Source organism: Dermacentor variabilis, chromosome 4 (genome assembly GCF_050947875.1).
Source record: "Dermacentor variabilis isolate Ectoservices chromosome 4, ASM5094787v1, whole genome shotgun sequence".
NCBI lineage: Eukaryota > Metazoa > Arthropoda > Arachnida > Ixodida > Ixodidae > Dermacentor > Dermacentor variabilis.
Window position 1 is genome coordinate 92,677,085 of NC_134571.1, and position 22,755 is coordinate 92,699,839.

General features: G+C 43.0%; 1 protein-coding gene across 6 annotated transcripts in view; it reads left to right on the top strand.

Annotated features, from left to right (window-relative positions):
• LOC142579503 (fatty acyl-CoA reductase 1-like) overlaps positions 1-22,755 on the top strand; it is a 58,871-nt gene that overhangs the window by 26,327 nt on the left and 9,789 nt on the right. For 2 of the 6 annotated variants that reach the window (XM_075689771.1, XM_075689774.1), the window contains 9 exons: positions 4,624-4,784; positions 6,786-6,899; positions 8,291-8,466; positions 8,906-8,978; positions 9,667-9,773; positions 10,591-10,765; positions 11,000-11,044; positions 11,166-11,284; positions 21,522-21,761. In XM_075689771.1, the coding sequence (XP_075545886.1) occupies positions 4,624-4,784; positions 6,786-6,899; positions 8,291-8,466; positions 8,906-8,978; positions 9,667-9,773; positions 10,591-10,765; positions 11,000-11,044; positions 11,166-11,284; positions 21,522-21,761 (1,210 nt within the window). Of the gene's footprint in view, positions 1-3,778; positions 3,908-4,173; positions 4,286-4,623; positions 4,785-6,785; positions 6,900-8,290; positions 8,467-8,905; positions 8,979-9,666; positions 9,774-10,590; positions 10,766-10,999; positions 11,045-11,165; positions 11,285-21,521; positions 21,762-22,755 lie in introns of those variants that run through there. The other 4 variants (XM_075689770.1, XM_075689772.1, XM_075689773.1 and 1 more) reach the window with 4 other exon arrangements.

Sequence of the window (22,755 nt, forward strand, 5' to 3'; positions counted from 1 at the left end):
ATCCTTGTGAAAAAGCTACGCCGCTCCAAATGAGGTGAGGCAAGTCCACTCTGCATGACTCCTGGCAAAGTGCGAATCAGGTATAAGTGTTCGCAGTCGTAGCTTGTCTGGCTTGGTGCTGTTGTGTACGTAGCGTTGGCCATAACCTTGCTAAAACAAAACCTCTTGCGCGCGACTGACTCCACCCTTGTCGTCAAACACATGCAATGAGCTTCTAATAGTCTCTATTTTCTATCTGCTTTTCTTCTGGTTCAAATGTAATGCATCGGTGCTTTAAGAGAACCGTCGACCCACATCTTTAGGTAGGGTTCTTGGCCCGCTCAGTTAGTGAGGAACTGGGCTGCGAGGTGCTGTATATGTAATCGAGCCCACCCGCGTTCGCGTCGAATGTGTGATTTCTTAAAATAAATTTTGTTGGAGCTTCTTCAGTCTTTATTTCAGTTGTTCCCAACCAGACAGATCTCTGCCGAATTTTTACCCTTTGAAGAGACAAAAGAGCGCCACTAGTGCGCTCTACAATGCGCCATTACACAGAACGCTTTCCTCGGGTGAAAAACGCGATTTCTTATTTTTTTTGTTTGCATCCTTGCTAACCTGTGAAATACTGTAAGACGGTACAAAGACATAAGCACAGCAAGTGTCTACGCAGCAAGTGTCGTACGCAAAGTGACGTAATCCATCACTTCGCGTGCGACAGTGTGCTTCTTCAGAGGTCGTGTAGGCTGAAGAGTGTTGTTCGTGGTCAGCTACTGCGGCGGAACGGAGAAAATCGCTATTGCATCCTGGTCATGGTGTGCGTAAAAATATTGATGGAAGATGCACAGGGGAAAAATGGGACGCTTATAACTAGAACGGAAAATTGAGTTTGTTACACTACACTACGGAACGGAGTAGAAGTTAAGCAGTTGAAATATTATTAAAATGTAGAGCGAGAAGTAGAGAATACCCACACACGACCACAGTCGGTCGGGATCCCCGAAGCCAATCGCAGCACACGATAACGTGCACCAGCACAGGCTAAAACAGTTTGTTCAGGCTTGTTGTTTATAAAAACAGTTTTTACCAGTGCCTTCGTCACCCTTTGCTGGCATAGCATATGAGGTCTGCACTTCACAACGGCTCACTATGATCAACGATCAGCGATCGAAGTGAGTTTGCGCAATCATGAGCAATCGTGTCAATACACTGTAGCGAAGAGTTTTCAACAAGTTTTCTCTGTCGGTAAATTAATAAGTGCACTCGGAATAGTGAGAAAACGAGAAACGTTTGCGAAACAAGAAATGGGAGGAAAACGCCACGCTGCCGCGCTTGGACACCTTTGCCCAAAGTGCGGCATCTACGATGCACTTTCACTGCGAAGCTCTTGGTCCCTAGTTGATCGGGATTTTCGGCAGCGCGTCCTCACGGAAAAAAAAAAGTACCATCAGCGACAAAAAAAAAAAGAAACGTCAGCGATTGAAGCAAAAGGTGCATAGATTCTTTGATATCCGGCATACAATATCGAGCACAGCATTCGATTCAATAAAGAACAAGCACAAAGGAAGCATCCGAACCGCGCATAATTGACAATACGGCGCTCCTAATAACAATGCGAAGCACGTAGCGCTCCCCGCATACGTTTCCTGGCAAAAGTTTGCTGCTGCGCAAGGACGACGCGTGGAGTGACGTCACTAGTCTTCGATAAATTTCACTCACCAGTGTTTGTTGCAACCTACTGGAGCATGTTATTTACTCTCAGATCATAAACTATTTAGTATCCAATAACTTATTTCACCCTGCCGAACATGGCTTCCGTAAAGGTCTTTCATGTGACACCCAACTAGCTTTATTTCTTCATGATCTAAGCTCTAGCCTCGACTTGAACGTACCTGTAGATGCGATTTTCTTAGACCTAGATTAGATTCCCTTAGAACAAAGTTCCACATCAACGGCTACTCCTAAAGCTTTCCCGTCTCAACATTAATTCATTTGTACTAGACTGGATACGTAGCTTTCTCACTAACCGACAGCAGTTTGTATTTGCTAACACGCAGTCATCTAAACGATCTTCTGTCCTTTCGGGCGTACCACAAGGCACAGTTCTCGGACTACTACTCTTTCTAATTCACATTAATGATCTTCCTATTGAGATCTCTTCTGACATTCGATTGTTCGCAGACGATGGTGTAGTTTATCGACGCATTACTAACACTTCAGATATAGATTTGCTTCAAAATGACCTAAAACGCATTGAATTATGGTGTAACGACTGGTTGATGTCTTTAAATACTAAGAAAATGTCGCTAGGTTCTTTCCATCGCAGACAGGATCACCAATCAGGAAAATACACCATATGCGGCGCCGAAATCTCATCCGTAGACTCACATAAATACCTCAGTATAACCTTTTCAACTACCCTAACTTGGTCACATCATGTCATTAACTTATCCAATGCCGCGAATCGACCCCTCGGTTTTTCCGTCGGAACCTAAGACTTGCTTCCCCATCAGTAAAATTGTTAGCTTATGTTACAAATGTCCGCCTAAGTTAGAATATGCATGCTCTATCTGGGATCCTGATCAACGTAACCTATCTAATACACTGGAATCAATTCAAAACCGTCCAGCCCGGTCTATTAACTCTGAATATTCTTATCATGCAAGCGTGTCTGAACTAAAAACCCGTGCCGGTCTTACTAATCTAGAATCACGGCGTCTTATTTCTAGACTGTGTCTCTTTCATAAATTCTATCATTCACCACTCCACATTTCAGCTATATTACCAGCTCATCTTCAGTCCAGCCGCATTAACCACAGCAAAGCCGTGTATCCTCATCCGGCGCAGACTACCTCTCATCTACGATCATTTTTTGTGAAAACCGCCAGGGACTGGAACGGTCTGTCTGTCGACGTCGCGCACCACTCCGACGCTCATCACTTCAAGGCTGCTCTCGAATCCCTGTTTTGTTAAACTAAGCCCATCCCTCATGTAATACCCCATCTCTGGGGCCTTTTAGGTATAATAAATAAATAAATAAATAAATAAATAAATAAATAAATAAATAAATAAACAAATAAATGAATAAATAAATATAGATAGATAAATAAATAAATAAATAAATAGAACAACCAGCCTAGCAACTGACTGCATTGTTGCTGAAGCACCGTTGTTGGTAGGCAACGCATAGTTAGGACTCCCGCGGAGCAGCGTGAATACGAGGAGCGGCAAAGGAAAAAAAAACGGCAAGACGACCAGCTGCCGCGTGCTGCCCTATGCAACCATTGCTCTCATTACTACCTACTGTAAAGCAATAAAGCATTGTATATCCGCCTGAGCAGTTGTAGCGGTGGTTTTGAACAGCTTCACTGGACATCCACTTTTGCAGGGAAGAGTTAACAAGTGAGTTTATATTATATATATATATATATATATATGCTGCCTTCAGCGTGGCGGGGCGTTCAACTCTGGTCCCCTTGCTCTGGAAAAAGTGGAGCGAGAGAGACACGTGTACTGCTAGCTGCAAGCAATCAGGCAACTGTTGCTTTGTGGCTGGATTAGCTTCCACCGTATCGACGACCTTCGAGCAGCCGATTCACCTACGCAGTTTTGTCACACTGACGCCGCACCGTTGAAGTTGGAGCCGCCGTCAGCCTGTCAGAGGACGAACACAACGAAATCTCCTCAACGCGACCACAGCATGCGCTCGAAACAAATTAGCTTTCTCTCTCTCTCTTTCTCTCTCTCTTTCTCGCTCGTTTTCCCGGTGGTCACTGCACACGATGTTTTCGGCTTTTGTGTAAATGTAAGGCTGCACAGTAACATACCAACAGCCCAAACAATGGCCCGTCACTGAAGGTGGTCCCTGATAGTCTCGCCGTTGACTACGACCTTCATCCTGCGATGAGTCAGACAAGGTATCGGAATAGTGGTAAGTTGATTTGGGTACGTGCAGTTCCTCTTTCGAATTCCTCGTCTGAACGTCTCGGCGCCGCCTTCAGATTTTTTCTCGACGCGGCACGGTATTCATAAGTAAGCGTGAGGCAATCCAGACTATCCCGCCACAGTTCGCGCAATGCAAGGATAGCAGAGTAAACATGTTAAGCAAGAAAGCAAGCAGTCAAGCAAGGCAGCGGTCGGTCGCTTGCGACCGCTTGGTGGCGCGTCGATGACTGGGTAGGTAGCTGACTTTGCAGGCCGGTTTTTTGCAGCGGATGTTGTAAATGTTACAGTTTTTGCAAGGATTCGTGCGTGTGTAGTGCGGCGACGTTGACTGAGTAGCGAGCACGGTGAACGCCTGAAAATATGGGTCAGTTCGATCAGAAAGACTACTGAGCAGCAGTAAATCAAGAAAAAAAAGGAGAAGGACAACTGTTTTTTTTTTAAATTGTAGGGTTCTCGTGCTTCTTTTCTTTCTTGTTTGGTTGTCTACCGAGCAGCGAAAGAGAGTATATGCGAAGTATTATTGAAAAGTGCGCGAGTAGAAAACAAGTTCCCAGCAGGCGCATGAAGTCTAAAGCCCATTTGATGTTGTTAGATGACGTCCGGCACATGACTGTGAAAATAAGTAATCTGACTCTGTGCGAGAATCAACAGTCTATCTATATAGTTCCTTCCACATGCAAATGACTTGCTTCTTATCTGCAGCAGACTGCGGACGTCAAAGAGACATGGTGGGAAGGGAAAGCCGCCCCCAACACATCCTGGAGCCGCAGGAGACAGCCGGAGACAATGGGGTATCGCAGATTGCCCACTTTTATCAAGATCAAGTGGTATTTATCACAGGAGCAACCAGTTTTATCGGAAAGGTGCGCCTGTTTTCGTACTAGTGAAAGGGTGTGTTGCACTCATAGCTGCAGTATATTATATATAAATATTGATATCGTCTGCGAAGATGGCTTTGTCAAAAAGTACCATGAGGTCATAGCCAGAATAAGGCTTGGTATAGAAGAGATTGTTTTGAAATTAAAACTGAATTCCAATCGATGTAATAATTCTTGGATACAGGACATCGGTAATCAGATATCTATGCTGGAGGTCTCAGATCTTCCAGTCTATTGATTGGGTTTATTATTATTATTATTATTATTATTATTATTATTATTATTATTATTATTATTATTATTATTATTATTATTATTATTATTATTATTATTATTATTATTATTATTATTATTATTATTATTTCAGTAAGGTGCTGACTGTAAGCATATTGAATTCTTGCCATTGCACATTATGTCTGCCTATTGTTGCTAACATAAACTGCGAAAGCGGAGTACAAGTGCTTGCGCGTAGACATCCCTAAGTGGCCAATATTAATGTAGAACGCCGCCTTCTCCACCACGCAGCGTTCCTCATAACCAGATAATGTCCTTGGAGCCTGAAATTTATAGTTGAAAAAAAAAGAAATCCTTGATACACAACGAGGGAACGTCGATTATCCGGCATTCGTCTCATGAGAGAAATCAATTCCTACTGAAACCTTTCGTGTTGCGCCGTTGAAGCTAGCGATCATCAAAATCCAGGTGATGTTCATGCTTCTTTAAACACTGTGCTGTCCTAAAAGGTCTGCTGTCAAATACGGACCGCTCTGGCGCATCAAAAGGGCTGCAAGTTTATCGCTTGGGTGTGTTTACAAATGTTAAGTTGGCATGAAGCACAGGGCGGGAATGTTGCAGCGCTTGCGCAATCTGCCACATGTGCAGAAGCAAGTATCAATCCATCAGCTAAAAGATAGCTCAACGAGTTCGTTAAAGCATCGAAGAACTTTCACATAGCAACTGAGCTTTCAATTTTATGACTAAGTGAACTAACTAGTGCGCTTGTCAATTATTTATTAATTAATTTATTTATTTATTTAGTTGTAAAGAAAGGCAGCGAAGTTAGCCAGACGCACATCCAGTTGGCTACCCTGCGTGAATAGAGGGATGAAAAGAGGGAAAGAAACGGGAGAACAGCACCAGTCGTTGATGTGCTCCTTCGAGTAGGCGCGCGACTGGTGTCTATGCATGGTCAATACAAATCTAAGGTATAGCTATATGGTCATGCTATATAGGTATAGCTATACGCTACATGAACAGATTGGTTGAGGGTATAAACGGCGAGTTAATGACATCTTAATTGAAATTAAGAAAAGAAACGGGCATGCGCAGGGCATGTACTGAGGAGGGAAGATGAGCGACGGTCATTAAGGGTTACAGACTGGATTACAAGGGAAGCGTAGCAGGAGGCGGCAGAAAGTTAGGTGGGCGGATGAGATTAAGAAGTTTGCAGGGACAACATGGCCATAATTAGAACATGACCGGGGCAGTTGGAAAAGTATGGGAGAGGCCTTTGCCCTGCAGTGGGCGTATCCAGGCTAATGATGATGATGATGATGGTTATATGGTCGATATATTTGCCTGTGGTAGTGCGCATTAAAAATATTGTGAATTACTCAAGTCCTAAATTAGGTCTATGCGTTCAGCAGTGCAATATAGGTCAAATTATGACTTATGGCAATTAATTTCAATTATCAACAAAGTTATGTATATTCCTTTATGTTCACAATTAGTGCGGCCTGTTTAGTCTACAACCTTATTGTCTCTTTACAAATCATCAGTCATAATTCTTGCGTAAAAAAAATCTTACGGAGCCTTACGCGGAGTGTCATGAAAGTTGCTGCCAATCTGAGCGCCCTCAAAGGTACACAAAATACGAAATAATTTCAATGTTTCTGACATTTCCAGACATTTCAATCTGTGGAAGGGCTGTTATCTGACTCAAATGTCGCTCTGCGACAGTGGCTCACAAGTGCTCTTATGTTTCAGGTTCTGCTCGAGAAATTGCTGCGATCTTGCCCTGTTAAGCGGATCTACCTTTTGATACGCAGCAAGCATGGCGTGGAACCAGACGCGAGGCTGGAAGCTATGCTCCGTTCTGAAGTAAGTTCCGAATGCCGACTGTTTTTGTTTAAAATAATAGCAAAGGTGTTTTTAGCAATCTACTCTTCACTTAGTACAGCTAACGTCTACAGAACGAGAAAATGTGAAGCTACAGGCTGAATCTGAATACACCGCGGCCATGAGCCCGATGAGACACGTAAGATGAGAAAAAAAAGAGTGAGTGAGTGAGTGAGTGAGTGAGTGAGTGAGTGAGTGAGTGAGTGAGTGAGTGAGTGAGTGAGTGAGTGAGTGAGTGAGTGAGTGAGTGAGTGAGTGAGTGAGTGAGTGAGTGAGTGAGCGAGCGAGCTAGCGAGCGAGTGAGCGACAATCGACGGGAGGACCCTGACGCACGGTCGTGTAGTGGTGTGGTGCAACCACATGAACGCAGTATCGCGAAGACGTTTCTATTGTTTTCTGATCAAATACAATGGTAGGCCCGTAACAAATGCAAACGCACCACAAAGCAAACGTTGTAATCAGATCACTCTATATCTATAGTTTGAATACGCCGTCATGGCCAGAAAAAAGAAACTTTTCACGTCTCCAGCGTTAAATGTTGTGGAGCCACCTGGTAGGTAGAAATCAAAACACGTGGGCGGTTTTTCGCTGGCCTCTTGGGCCCGCAACATCAAAACAAGCATCTCGTCTAAAAGAATAACGATGAAACAACACAAGATCGCTGTACTAATCGTGAAAGGAGACTAAAAGAAGGCTGATTTTACCGTTGTCTTTTGCTGTCACGTCGGAGAGGAAGTAGCAAGTGCTAAATCAGATCGAAGCGTGGACCCCACGGCCACAAGCGAAGTCTTCTGGCTGACCAGAAACCGCGGCAACGCGACAAGCCATGGTGACGCTCTCCGCGACGGCCAAAACTGTCGATTGTCGCCGTCGCTCGAAAATTGCGTGCATACGGTTACGGCTCTGCACAATTCACTTGTGGCAACTACATGCATCATAGCAGCAGTATTAGATAACGTGTTTACATATTAGAACGTAATTGGAAGGTTACACATCTGTACGTCCTTAGACCAGCTTCACGCACAAGATCTCTAAAGTTTAGTAAGTACGTAAGACTCTAGTGTCCATTTTAAACTAAAATTAGGTAAAGGTTGAATCGGACATTACGCTGGTAGCATAAGCTTGCGGTCCACATGCAGGGGTTTGACTCACAATATTCGTAACTGTGACTATAAAATTACGTTAGGAAACTATGAAAATATAGAAATAGATATATTGAAAGCATTTTCGACGCGGTAACAATATTGCTTCGGCGTGTGACTACCCTCGTTTTTCAAAGCCAGAAGCAGGCCCGTAGTACGAGTACAATAATGCTTTGTCATCGATCGCCTGGACACGTATGCATTTCACTCGCTTTCTTTTTATTTGTCTAGATATTTCAGCGAATCAGACTAGAAGTGCCCGATGCTCTCGGGAAAGTGAAGGCAGTCGCTGGTGATCTGGCCCTGCCAGACCTGGGATTAAGTGAAACTAGCATGCACACACTAGTGGATGAAGTGTCGGTCGTCTTCCACTTGGCAGCCACAGCCAAGCCCAATGAAACGTTGAAGTGAGTAAAGAGAGCTCTGTGACCTGCAACACAGAGCTTCCACTCAGTGCCAATATTCTGTTATACGATTGCAGATAATTTCGTGTAAGGAATAATTTGTGTAACTAAGTGATACAGGCACCCTGGAGCAGCGATATACATTTTGAGCTTGCTGCTTCATTGAATTTTTCTTGAATGGGGGGAGAAGCGTTGTGGAAGTAAATGAAGCTTATCTGCTTTTGCCGAATCAAACTAAGCTTTTCAGTTATATATAAGTTGAGATAAAATGAAGCATTTTCGATGTCATGCCGCATGACGTGAATACAGCTCTACCTGCTATAAGTTAAGATTTCATGAGACGAAGTGACTATACGTTTCTAATGTGTATTCTACAAATCGTTTTGACCGCAGCGTCAAGACTGGTATAGAGCATCTAGAGTATCTCTTTTCTATATTTCAGACAGGCGGTCCAGCTGAATGTTTTGGGAACACGGCGTACGGTGGACATCTGTAAACAAATGCGAAACCTCTGCGTGAGTTACCCCAAATTCTTTACAGACTTTTGTGTATTAGAGAGCTTTAGATATGCAACTTGACTAAATTTTCATCAAAATGCAATGCATAGTCCCAGTTCAACTTTTTGGGCTATTACACGCACGTAAGATTATTACCTGAGCCAAGATGTACCGAAAGAAAAATGGTGATACGAAGAAAGCACCATAATATTGGTAGTTGGTGGCAGTGTGGGTGTGGTCGTTGGCAATGCTCTCAATAAAAGAATCTTAAAAAAGGCCTTCTAAGTGAAATGCTTTGAGATTCAGTAATTTACACCATTGTTGCTCAGAAAATAAAGACAAACAATTCATTCACACTGTCTAGAGTGCAGAATAAGTCTTTCTGAACGCACGTATTTTTCTTTCTCTAGGCGCTGAGCTTAGCGCTGCAAGATAACAGAATAGAACGTGGATTCTCTTCGCAGAGACATTTTAAGGACATCAATTCACTTTCTGAGGACGTCTCTCAATGGGCCACAACCTCCCCTATTTCCTGAGGACGAAAACATCTAATCATAACTTGGCCTTCTGTATTATCTTTGGCGAATATCTTTCTCGTATTTATCTACAGATCTGCCCATTAAAACGGACCTGAATACAAGTATCAAGGGTGCTCTTCTGTACTCCCCCCTATGTATGCATGAATTCTTTGCTCACTCTTTCGTAGGCACTTGTTCATGTGTCAACAGCATATAGCAACTGGGGCAAGAGGGAGATTCACGAGATGGTCTACCAAACACCAGTAGAAGCAAACAAGGTTATCGAAGCAGCTCAGTAAGTAATCTGGTCATAGTTTCTATCTCGTAGTGTGGCTAATTAAATTGCTGCCCTTGGGATCAGACCGTTCTTCTGATTCAGACAGTTATTCGTATAGTTACTCGAAAAAAGTGCACATATTGCCGTACTTTTAGTTTATTGGATTGCAGATACTATAGCCTTGCCTACTGTCACGTGCGTTGGTAGTGGGTAGTAGAAAGTGGAATATGATAAAGACCGCACACCCAGCAATGTATTTAAATTTCCTCTCCCTCGTCATGTATTCTCGGTCGATAACCTTGAGGGATACTTCCAGTTTTGTGCGGCGTTATTTCCAGCGCACCGTCTCAGTGGAGCGAGCTTTATGCTCAGTGTCAATGGCTTAGACAATCATCAGGCATTGAAAGTGTTATCCCTAAAGTTATACATCGAGAACATAGCCCTTGTCGCAAACCAGAAAAAGCCCAAGAGCAGCTTAAAGTCCCCAGTCGTTAAAGTTTCAAATCCCAGTGTTCAATTAATTAACTGACCAAATATTTCTGGATCGATTTTTTTTGGGTAAAGGTATCAATTATGGTTGTAATTTCACTTTTCTTTTCGTCAACATAGTTATCAATAAGGCTATCTAGAGAAGAAAAGGTCCAACGAACACGATGCTTGCATCATTTGGTAACTGTCTGTACAGTATTGTTCTTTATAACCTGTAATCTATTAGGAATAAATCAATTTCAATTTCAATTTAATTTCCATTACACATCTTTGGTATTACTTAAGGATTCCGCCGGTTCCTTAAACTATAAACGGCGCATTCGAGCGTATAACACTCTTTATGCAGGTGTGCCGACGAGAAGACAACTAGGCTTGCGAATAAATTTCTATTTGGGCAGCAAAATAATTGCACTCTGACAAGTCCTGTAACTGAATCACTACTGCTGGACGAGCGCGGACAGCTGCCTCTTGCTGTAGTGCGCCCCTCCATTGTCACTGCATCGTGGAAAGATCCCTTCCCGGTGAGACGCCAACACATGCAGAAATATCTTTTTTTAGTCAAGTGGTCAAGGATCTTGGTATGCCGGACGACCGGGATGCTTTAACCAAATTGTCGCAATTTACGTGTTGGGCATGCAGCTGTAGCAGCAAATAGTAATTACAGCACATTCCCTAAGCTATACTTCAAGTTAATCCCAAACACAATCCGCTGAATTAGTATGATAACTCGCTTTGTTCATCGTTCTTTTTCAAAGGGGTGGATTGACAATTGTAACAGCTGCACCGATGTCATCGTGTCGGTAAGTACGAATTACATGCTTCATGAGGTCCAAACTTGTGATGCTGCGTGTAAACACTAAGCATGTTCTGGCACCACTTTTGTGCCGTGCGGATACTCACTCCTTTTCTTTCTTTTTTCAGCTAGGATTTGGTTTGCTACCGTCGGTATTACTGAGAAAAAACGGCGTCGCAGACCTCATTCCGGTTGACGTTGTAGCCGATACGCTCATATGCGTTGCCTGGCAGATCGCCACTACTAGGTAAGGGCTACACCAAACCTTTGCGCGTAGAAAGTGTAAGCCACTTCTATTTGTTGCCTCAATCACTGGTTGGGTGTTAAAGAGCAAACTGTTTAGCATCTTGACTTCATTGTCTGGCCGTGGCCTCCGAGATAGCACCAGATTACGTGGCTCGAAAGACGCGTCATGCAATCTCGGAGGCTACTGTCTGGCGATCATACAATCAGGCAGATTACCTTCGCGCGATAGGTTATATGTAGTCAGAGTTCAAGCTGCAAAGCCAAAGAAAAGGCACGCCGTTACCAGGAATGCGTTCTGAAAATTTATTCTGTGCCATACTGCTCGTGGTTTCTTGCACTAGACCACAGCCTCCGAGATCGTGCGTGGACAGGTTTTGCTCAAAAGGGAAAAATGGTCGAGTTGATATGGAAGCATGGCTAAACACCGAACCCGAACTACTGAACTACATTTTTCTTTTGCTTTTATGCCATTTGATGACGCTTGATGACATAGGACCCCCCCATGTCGTGTTTATATAATCTCTAACCTTCCAAATTAGCGCCGTGTCCTCTTTATTCTTGTGCCTTAGCTTGTGTCCCAATAGTTCGCGCTTTGAATTTAGCCAGGTTTTATTGATCCGGTTGTCCCATTCGGCGCGAGCAATGTCACCAGCAATATATATATATATATATATATATATATATATATATATATATATATATATATATATATATATATATATATATATATATATATATATATATATATATATATAAATATATATATATATATATATATATATATATATATATAAACCTTGAGCCACAGTTTTAAAAATAAAAGGCACTCCGGACGCGAGTTGAACCGAATGCATAATGTTGGCACTGGCCTAGAGTTACTCAGGCTATATTTTTTTTATTTTCCCCTTAATTGACAGCTTAGTTATGTTTAATTAATCAACTATTTAAGTAGTGGCTGCAGACCCCAAGTGTAATACGCAAGGTTGTAGAGCACCTTGAGAAACCTCGCAATAAATTGTTTCCAACGCGATATACCTCCCGTGGTCCTTTCTTCCGCGTTCCAAAGAAAGCCCGCGAAACATGAAAAAATACCACGCGACGGGGTGCTTGCGCACTGTTATTGGGCTGCTCTCAAGCGTGCGATGGATGAACAAGGTCTGCTGCAGCGAGACTGGCCCGCGACAGGGCGTTATGCCTGGTTAGGTATTTGGGCATGCGGCTCTTATCGAATGACGGTGCAAATGCACGCTACTGACCGAGCGTTGCCGACGCGATAAAGCGTCTAAGGCCACGAAAAAGAAAAGACGAAACAGCATTTCGATTCTGCTTGAAAGAAGGAAAGGGCGAAGAGCGTGGGAACGACGGAAGGCGATGACGGCTACTACAATTTTGCCTTTGTACACAAGACCTTGTAGTAGTTTTCGAATTGAACGATGTTGCTACAACTTTAAACCTTAGGGCTCGAATAACAGCGAATAAACTACACGGGGACAAGAGTAATGGCAAAAAAACTTTGGCTATATTCAAGGAAGATTACGCATGTCTTCTTCAGACGATGACTATTTTCGCACTGGCCCCGCCTGCTCTCCTTCTCCCACTTACTGTCTACCAGACGTTATTTTTTGATCTCGCCCCCTGTACGTGCGCATCGCTTCGTGGTCGCAGAATCGGGTGGCCGCGTCTGGCTTCACACTTGTGCACCGTGACCGATGCGTCAGTCCCTCAGAGAGTGCACCCGCAGTCTGTTCCGGTTTCCCGGGTGTAGATCATACCTTGTCTACGTAGTACCTCGTTTGAACCAATCCCAGCGAACTGAAATATATCCAGTGCTCCTCAGGCGCCCGTATCCCTGCGTGTTTCCACAGCAACGCTATTTGGCTGTGACCAACGATGAGCAGCAGATATGGCTTACTCCAATGAGGAAAGAGCGTATGTGGTTTTGGCTCTAGGTGCGTCAAGTGGACATAGAAGGCGCCTAGTTGAGCTATTTCAACGCTGGCATCCATGTACGCGTCCGAGCTGAATGACGACTGTGCGTGCATATGAAACGCTGAGACAGACTGGGACTTTCACGAAGAAAGGACATAAATCTTGAATACAGGGCGAGGACGTGCAGATAGATATTCTGTCAAAGTTCTCTTCAGGCCCACATGCAAGTGTTCGTAGTGTGGGTGCTGAAGCTGAAGTGTCAAAGTCTTCAGTGCGGATAGCACTTAAGAAGAGGCAAATTCATTCATACGATGTGCAATTGCACCAAATGTTGGAGCCCCGCGATTTTCAAAATCGAAAGGACTTTTCAAACTGGATTATAATAAAGACGGAAGAGGACCCAGGCTTTGCCAATAATATACTGTGGACCGATGAAGCTACCTTCTCACGTAATGGCCAAGTGAACATCCACAACGCTCAATATTGGAGCGACGAACACCCTCACTGGGTTTTGAAGACGCATCACCAATATCAGAAGTCGGTTAATGTGTGGTGTGGTGCACTATCATTGGCCCTGTGTTTTTTCGATAACACGCTTACAGGCGAAAGATACGTCAACGACATTCATGATGGGGCGCTTGAGGATTTTCTTTACGAAGTTCCATTGATTAGGATCAAGTATATTTGGTACCAGCATGATGGTGCTCCCGCGCACGGCAGCACCAAAGCTGTCGGCCTGCATGAAGTATTCCCGCAGCAGTGCATTGGACGGCACGGGCCCATTGCTTGGCCGGCACGGTCACTAGATTTAACTCCCCTCTGTTTCTTTCTCTGGGGCTACGTCAAGGTTTAAGTAAACCGGACACAAACCACAACATCAGAGAACCTAAAAGAAAAATTAGGACAAGTCTGCAACTCCATCCCTGATACCATGATCAAGAACGCCTCGGAAAATGTGCCTATGAGATGCCAAATGTGCATTGCAGCAGATGGTGACCTCATCGAACACGCATTATAATCAAAGGGCGCATTTTGGATTGAAGGTCACTGGAAAATCATTCCGGCCCTAACGCCGCCTCCCTACCCAACCCCATTACACTCCTGGGCAGGCTGCCAGCTCTTGCTAATTTCAAGCATAAAAAATAAAGCTATGTTCTCGTTCTCTCTCGTCTCCTTAGAGGCTTTATCGCTTCGGCACCGCTCGGCCAGCAGCACGCATTTGCGCCGTCATGCGACAAAAGCCGCATGTCCAGATACCTGCACCAGATATAACGCCCTGAAGCACAATAACAGTGCGCAATCGCTCCGTCCCGTGGTATTTTTTCGGATCTCCCGGGCATTCTTTGGAACACGGAAGAAAGGACCACGTGAGATATATCGTGTTGGAAGCACTTTATTGAGAGGTTTCTCAAGGTGCTCTAGAACTTCGCGTATCCCATTTGGGGTCTGCAGCCAATACTTAAGAAGTTGAATAATTAAACATACCTAAACCTTAATTAAAGGGAAAATAATAAACAGCCTGGGTAACTCTAGGCCAGTGCCAGCATTATACATTCGGTTCAACGCGACTCCGGAGTGCCTTTCATTTTTAAAACTTTGGCTCAAGCTATGTGGGACAAAGGATTTGTATTATATATATATATATATATATATATATATATATATATATATATATATATATATATATATAATGCTGCGGCGCACCCGGCCGCGCCTCGATGGCGCTATTAGCCGAGAGCTCTGGTGCGCCCGGAGGCGGCCCGTAGAAGGCAGACAGAGCGAGATCTCAACGTGCGCATTGCTTATTTCTTAAAGTGTTGCGGAAGACTTTCACATAATCTATCCCAACTAAGTGTTCAGCTTTGCCTCGAACATTTTGCCGTCTCAACCAACTCATTCTCTAGTGCGTTAATTTTTTCCAGTACATTTATATATTCTTATCCAATGATTTTTCTGGTTCTCATATTTAGTAAATTATTTTTCCAAACAAATCGCGTGGGTTCACACACCATTCACTTTCTCTGGACTTGTAGTTTGTCGTGAATGACAGAGTTTAATTGTTGTTGGCTTGTCTCACTTTGTTTGTTGTTCTGTATTTTCTTTTTTTGCACTTTGCATTGCGATGATTCAGCAATCGATATGGCAACTGCCACATTGTGCGCGTACTATGTAGTGCAATGACCTTCGTGTAATATTTGCTAGTATCTTACCGTGCGTATTTTTTCCTGTTTTATTCTTCATTTCAAGTGTACTTTCTAGTGACTGCATTGATCTTGCACACGATTATGTTGTGCAAATAAAGCTTTTGTTAGGTTCATGCCTTTTTTTTCATGCCTTTGTTGAATAACTGCTGCTTCTACGTTGACGTAATCGTTTATTTCTCCTTATCCAATGCCTTGCTGAAGGCCTGTAAGATATAAACTAAATGCATGTTCTTAAAATAAATAAAAGTACCATAAGCAGACACCTGGATGAGAGATATGCGGGTATTTTCTTCCGTGTAATTAACATACTTAAATCATACTTATCATAACGATAATTACTGCTTGGGCAGCCATTATAATACACTTACAAACGAGCGAACAATTGCATATTTTCTCATTTCGCGCTTCTCGCACAATTTCTCGCTCCTTCCTACTGCACGCAGCAGGCAATGGCACGCTAACCCACACACAAAAACACATGAATTTTCTTTAGCCGGCAATGAAACTTTTCTTAAAGCTTGCTGCTTTAAAGTGTGTTTGCTTGCTGTGTGTTTGCTTGCTGCAAACACACAACATTCATTGTGTGTTCGCGTTTCCAGGGACCCTTCACTTTGAATACTTGCCTTTGAATTGGTACTACTGAGTCCTGCTAGTTAGGTTTGTTCGTTCGCTAACAAAGCCAACACTAGATACCTATTTTTACAAAAAGTCCATGAAAGGGGCTAGTTGGTGGTTGTTCATACTTTCTGCCGTTCTCATGGCGAACTCTTGCAGAGATATACCGCTTCTACATACCCACGTGAATGTAATGAGAGTATGTGTGCAGAAAAATGAACGAATTTGAGAATGGAAAAACCGCTAGCACGCGCATTGCCCCCTAGTACACCTTGTGGGGATGTTCGACTCTCATGCGTCCCCTGATACGTTATTTTCCCCACATGTCTCGCGTCTCCTGTAATCTGGCTTCTCCGCGTGGCTTGGTGCCGGTGGCGGTCGGTTTGGTTGCAGCGCATTACGACATATGGCGCGAGTGTGGCGCTGCGAGCACCACCTAACGGGGTGCAGTAGTAGAGCAGCAGCTTCCAGGTTTATTTTATGCGGACGACATTGTGTTGCTAGATAACAAGCAAAGTGATTTGCAACGTCTGGCCAGGAAGGCGAGAATCTAGGTTTGATCTTCAGTGTTATAAAATCAGGTGTTATGGTATTCAATGCAAACAGTGAACAGACAGTGGCAATACAGGGCCAGGAAATACCTCGGGTTAAAGAATATAAATCCCTTGGTATATAGATAAACGAAGGCAATAGATATATGGAAACACAGGAAAAAACAAAAACAGTGAAAGGGGAGAGAAATGCAGCCATAATGAAGCACAGAGCGCTGTGGGGATACAATAGGTATATAAGAGGTGCTCCGGGGTACGTGGAAAGGTGCAATATTTCCAGGACTTACTTTTGTAAATGCGGTTCTTTGCTTTAAATGAGGGGTACAACCAAGACTCGATGGGAACCAACGGTGAGCGGGACGCCTCGCATTAGGCGCTCATGGCAAGACTACAAATGAAGCTATGCAGGGTGATATGGGCTGGCCTAGTTTTGAAGTGAGGGAGGCTCATCGTAAAATTGATCATGAAGAACGACTGAGGAATATGGAAGAAAGTAAATGGGCTGGGAGAGTATTGAGGTATCTGTGCAGGAAAAAACATTGATTCACAGTGGAGGAAAACAACTGGGAAGCTTATCAGCAAGTATGCGGCCTGTAGGATTGGCAACACAGGAACAAAGAACGTCAAGCGGAAAGTTAGAGAGGCTTAAATAATCTCATGAGTGGCGGCAATGGAAAAGAAACCTGCCATGAGTAACTACTTAAGAGGAAGAAACGAAATCAGGAAAGGAACCATTTATGATAACTCAAAGGGAAGCTTATAACATTTCGTAGTGAGATCAGAATGCCTTAGAACACGCACCTACAAAGCGAGATATAAGGGGAAAGAAGAAGCATGTGCTTGCTGCGGTAAAGCTAGGGAAACGATGAAGCATGTTTTAGTAGCATGTGAAGACGTCTGTTCAGCGGTTGATTTAGGCACCACTGGCCTCCTTGAAGCCATTGGGTTCAGCGAAAGCAGTGGAATTGGAATTGAAATTGATTTTATTCATTATAGATTACAGGTTATAAAAAAGAATAATATACAGAAAGAGGTCCCATATTCAAAGACTGTATCCGGACCTCCTGTTATTTGTAAATATGGGTTTTCTAAAGCAACAAATAGAACTACATTAAAATCATATATAAGCAAACATGGACGAAAGTAAGTACTGGAGAATGCAAAACAAGATTAGGAGTTACAATAAATCTAACAAAGGAAATTATACAATTTCAAGGAGCAAATGCAGCAAAACTAAGTGAACTAAACGAATTTAACAGTGACGGGCAAAACATTTTACCTAAACATGCAGTACAAACAACAACAAAAATTTAAAATATACATGACCATAAATGAAACAATAGAAACAACAACAAAAAACTTCGAAATACAACTGACTGTTAATAAAAACGAAATGTATCAGAACAGCGGAATTTTTGAAGTAATAAGGGTGAAGAAAAAATAGAAAAAAAGAAAAGAAATAAGTTAATGTTAATTATTTTCTGTTAGAAGAAAATTCTTAAGACATTTTTTAAATATGGATGTTGAACGCGAAGTTTTGACGCAAAGTGCTATGGAATTCCGAAATGAAAAAGCTGCAAAATGAACTGATTGTTTGCCATAGTTGGTGCGCAACTGAGGTAAAATGAGATTTTTGTGTAAAGCAAATCTAGTGACATTAGTATTTATCAGGCACGTTTTAGGAATTATACATGCATGACCTTCATTATTTAATAACTTAAAAATAAATACACCCAGATTATACAAGACAGTTTCTATAACAGACCGAATGTTAGAGCGTAGCAATGGGAGAGGGCTAGTATTATAGGGACTGGAGGTGACTGTTCTAATTGCTTGGTTTTGCAAAGTTTGAAGTGAACTGAGGTGAGTATTATATGTATTTCCTAAACATATTAACGAGTAGTTAATATGTGAGCGTATAACAGCGTAATATAGCGAGACAAGTGTAGAACAGTTAAAGAATTGATGGGCTCTAATCAGTAACCGAATGCTGTAAGCAATTTTCTTTTTAATTTTCGACACATGATAATGAAACTTGAAGTTAGAGTCTAGTTCTACCCCTAAGAATGAGCAATGAGTGCTAGAAGGGATTAAATGGGAACCAAGAATCAGCAATGGAACTGAACAAGATGGTTTCTGAGGAGAATTAAACAAATTAAACTTGGTTTTAGAAGGATTAATAACAAGATTGTTATTTATACACCAGTTTGTAACCATAGCCAAGTCATTATTGAGTTTAGTAACCAAGGACGAAATATTTTTATCGTAGTTAATGGTTGTGTCGTCGGCGTACAATACATAGTGTAAGGATGTTAGACAGTCAGGCAGATCATTATTGTAAATTAAAAATAATAAAGGTCCGAGAATAGAACCCTGTGGTACCCCTAGGTTAGTAACCTTAGCTTCGGAAAAAACATTAGAAATTTTAACTATGTTATGTCTATCCTACAGATAGGTTCGTAGTAACGTTAGTGCTGGCCCCAGTTATGCCTAGAGCTTTCAACTTTAAAAACAAAATGTGATGGTTAATAGTGTCAAAAGGTTTCGTAAGATCAATAAAAACTGAACCAGCAAAATACCCCTTATCAATAGCTTCCTTTATGCGATCCGTTAGGGAGATAAGAGCAAGGTCGGTCGAATAGCCAGGACGAAAACCATACTGAGAATCGGAAAGAATATTAAATTTAGACAAGCAATTAGTTAATCGAGTAACAGTCAACTTTTCCATCACTTTAATTAAGAATGGCAGTATACATATTGGGCGGTAATTTGTTAGTAACGAACGATCGCCTCTCTTACAAACTGGAATTACCTTTGCTAGTTTCAGCTCAGATGGCAAAATGCCGGTCCTGAATATTAAATTGATAATAATGCATAAAACATCACATATGACATGAGCAACTAGTTTTATGTTACTAGGATGAATATTATCAAGACCGGCACTGGTTATTTTCAGGTTGCGAATGACATCAAGAACCTCATGTGGTGTTGTAGGGTAAAGAAAAAAATGAATGCAGTACACCATTCAGTGACAAAGGATGGCTACTGATAACTGGTTTGTCCGGAAAAAAAAGCATCACTGAACGCTCTTGCTATCTGAAATGGTTGATCATATATAATGTGATCGTTTGTGACGGTATCGATAAATGAGAGCTGTTCATTTCTGCGCAAAAAGGAATTTAAAACTTGCCACTTTTGTTTTGAGTTGCTCCCAGACTGACCAAGTTTGGGCTCGTAGTAGTTCTTCCTAGCATTCTTTATTTTGCTGTTGAGCGCGTTGCAAAATTTGTTGTCTCGTGCAGAGAGGGCGACATTAAAAGTTTGCCTTTTAGGTTTTTATATGGGTTGTCACGTTTCCGCATATTGGCTAGTATGCTAGCATTTAACCAAGTGTTTTGAGGAAGGGGGAGGATTTTCTTGCGTTTTTTCTTGACGGTATGCGAATCGATTAATGATAACAAAATTGCGGAGAACTGGGAAAAGGCTTTTTGCAGATCATTATTTTCAAGGACAGCAGACCAGTCAGTTTTAGTCACAGATTCCAAAAAGGCATCTTTGTTTACTACGTAGCTGAAGTATGCAATAGTGGGTGACTGCAGCTCTGAGTTGAGGAAAACAAAGATAGGGTAACGGTCTGTTATGTCGACATCAAGGATACCACCCTCTTGCGGTATAGTAAATATGTCCACAATAGAGATTAGTAAGAGGCGATTGGAAGATTGGTGGAAGAAAAGTAGCGAAACGACAAAAAACGCAGACTTACAAAAGCAAAGTTCGCAATAGGGGGTCAGAAAATTTTGTTGTGGGAGTTCATAGTGCTTTTTTTTTCTTTTTTAACCTAGGTATGACATTAGGCAGTATAATAGCAAGAGCTTCGTGGCGCAATCAACCGCCTCGTTTCAAAGGAGACGCTGATAACATCCATCCATACACGGCAGGGTTGGTCGGGTGTGACAGGGAGTAGTCTCCTCCTCTTGGGTTCGGGGTCCGCAAGGGGCGGGGACGTTCCGCGCGTGCGCCGAACCATGCTTCTGCGAGACCCTCTCACGAGGCTTACGCCGGAATGGACGAACACGATCGTTCGAAGGTGCCACCGTTCGCGTGACCGTACGCGCGAATGACCAGGCGTTGGTTTTCCAGTATGGGGCGAACACACTCGCTCGTTATCCAGTGAGTCGGACTTCCTCCATTTGTCGCGCGCCCATCGGCATGTGTTGTGGATAGCAACTCGGGTATCAGGCATTAGTCTACGAAAGGTGCAATAAATTCTCTTGTGATTGTCTGCGCTACTGTGTCGTCGTTCCTTTGTCCCACGAGCACGGGTGAGATCCCCACAACCTTCAGCTGTCATTTCCTAGTCAGTAAGGGATCGTATAGAAGCCAGTGAAAAAATCCTGTTTTTCTCGCCTCATCCGAGACGCATCAACAGTGCCGGAGCGCGCGAAGGCCTCCTGGACGCGGGAAAATCCGTCGTGTGCGAGCACCACGGTGCGACGAAGGAGCCGGCCACGCCCACTGCTGAAATTAATGTTTTCTCAGTGCGAATGAAACGGCTGGAGCAATACCTGCCAGCGCGTGCAAAACTCGGAGGCCGTGGTTGACCATGTCACCGTAATGTTCATACACATGTGCTACTCATTACATAATATATGACCAAATTATTAGGCAAAGCGACTTGTACGTGGGTGGCAATTCTATGCGTAAAGAGCGGGTGCCTGTGGTGCGACTACAGTATTACAAATGAGACCACGGTAGTATTACTGATCACATGGTTCACGTTGTTTACGTCACGTGATGTATGTCAGCCTTAAATCTATTGCGGCAGATTTTGTGCTTCCTATTTAATTGGGATCCACTCCCACTCATGATAGACTCACACTGGAACTGAACATTTTCTTAAGTGCTCCTGCACAAACTTTTCTTTTTCTTCGTTTCGCAGGCCAACATACCTGAGAGTGTACAACTGTACTAGCGGTGCATTACAACCACATACGTGGGGCGAGGTGATCAAGGAATTACGGAGAACGATGATGCGTAACCCTCTGTCGAGCAGCTGTGGCTTCCCCAGCTTCATGGTGACCAGTAGCGCAGCCTTGCATCGTCTCACTCTGTACGGCCTTTGTTTGGTGCCTGCGTTCCTAGGAGACGTGGCCTTGCGGATAACTGGACGGCAACCCAGGTTGGTTCTTCAGTCTTTTAAAGCGCCTGAACTGCTTATACAAATGCCTGCATTTAATGCGTATGTCTGTAAACTGTTTTGTCTGCGAGTACTCCCGCCTAAAATCAAAGCTATTAAAGCTGGATTCGTACGACGGGACAGTTCACTTATTCAGTCGGCGGGCGAACATAACGTACCTCAGGCCAACCGTATAAGGCCACACACGAGATTGTAACAGCGCGATTAGTAGCACGTCAGCTACGTCGTGATCATCTATCAAGTGAATTAGCAACCCGCCCCATTTTGCGAACGTAGCTTTATCCACTTAGGGAACGATGGGTCATAAGTGAAACTCTGCCAAATAAATACCCATGGGGCCAATATCCCTACCTACGCAATATATCTGTCATCGATACAATTATTGGAGTGCTTCGGGCTGGGTTACAACTTCCAAGGACCACGTCTTGATCAGCAGATACACGTGTTTCTTGATTTCTTAACATACCAAGATATGGTGATGAGCAAAACGTGAACAAGGTGAATGCAGGAGCCAACGTTTCGACAAGTGGACTTGTCTTCTTCAAGGCGACGTTACACTTTTACGTGCTTGCGAATCATCGCACACCACGCTGCTTACTTTTCATGTTTTGGCTGACTGTGGATTCACCAAGCAGTATCTAATTTGGAGAATGAATAAGGGCAACATCAAAGCAGGAACGTAATTTACCAATTTGCCAATACGCAATAAAAAGGAATAAAGTTTCAGAGTGGCAATGCACCGATACTGCTATATATACCAAATTATCGTTTTAAAGGGAACAAATTTCTAAGCGGAAACAAAGAGTCATTTGAATGTCTTTCCGGCCACCAGAAGAAAGAAAAACAAAGTGTTTGTGAGCGTTTGTGCATGCCAGTGGAGGTTATTGGACATTAAAAAAAATTAAACGTGGCTGGTAACAAAACCTCCGTATTCAAAAAAGCGCTTGAATAAATAACTGCAATGCATTTCTCCTTT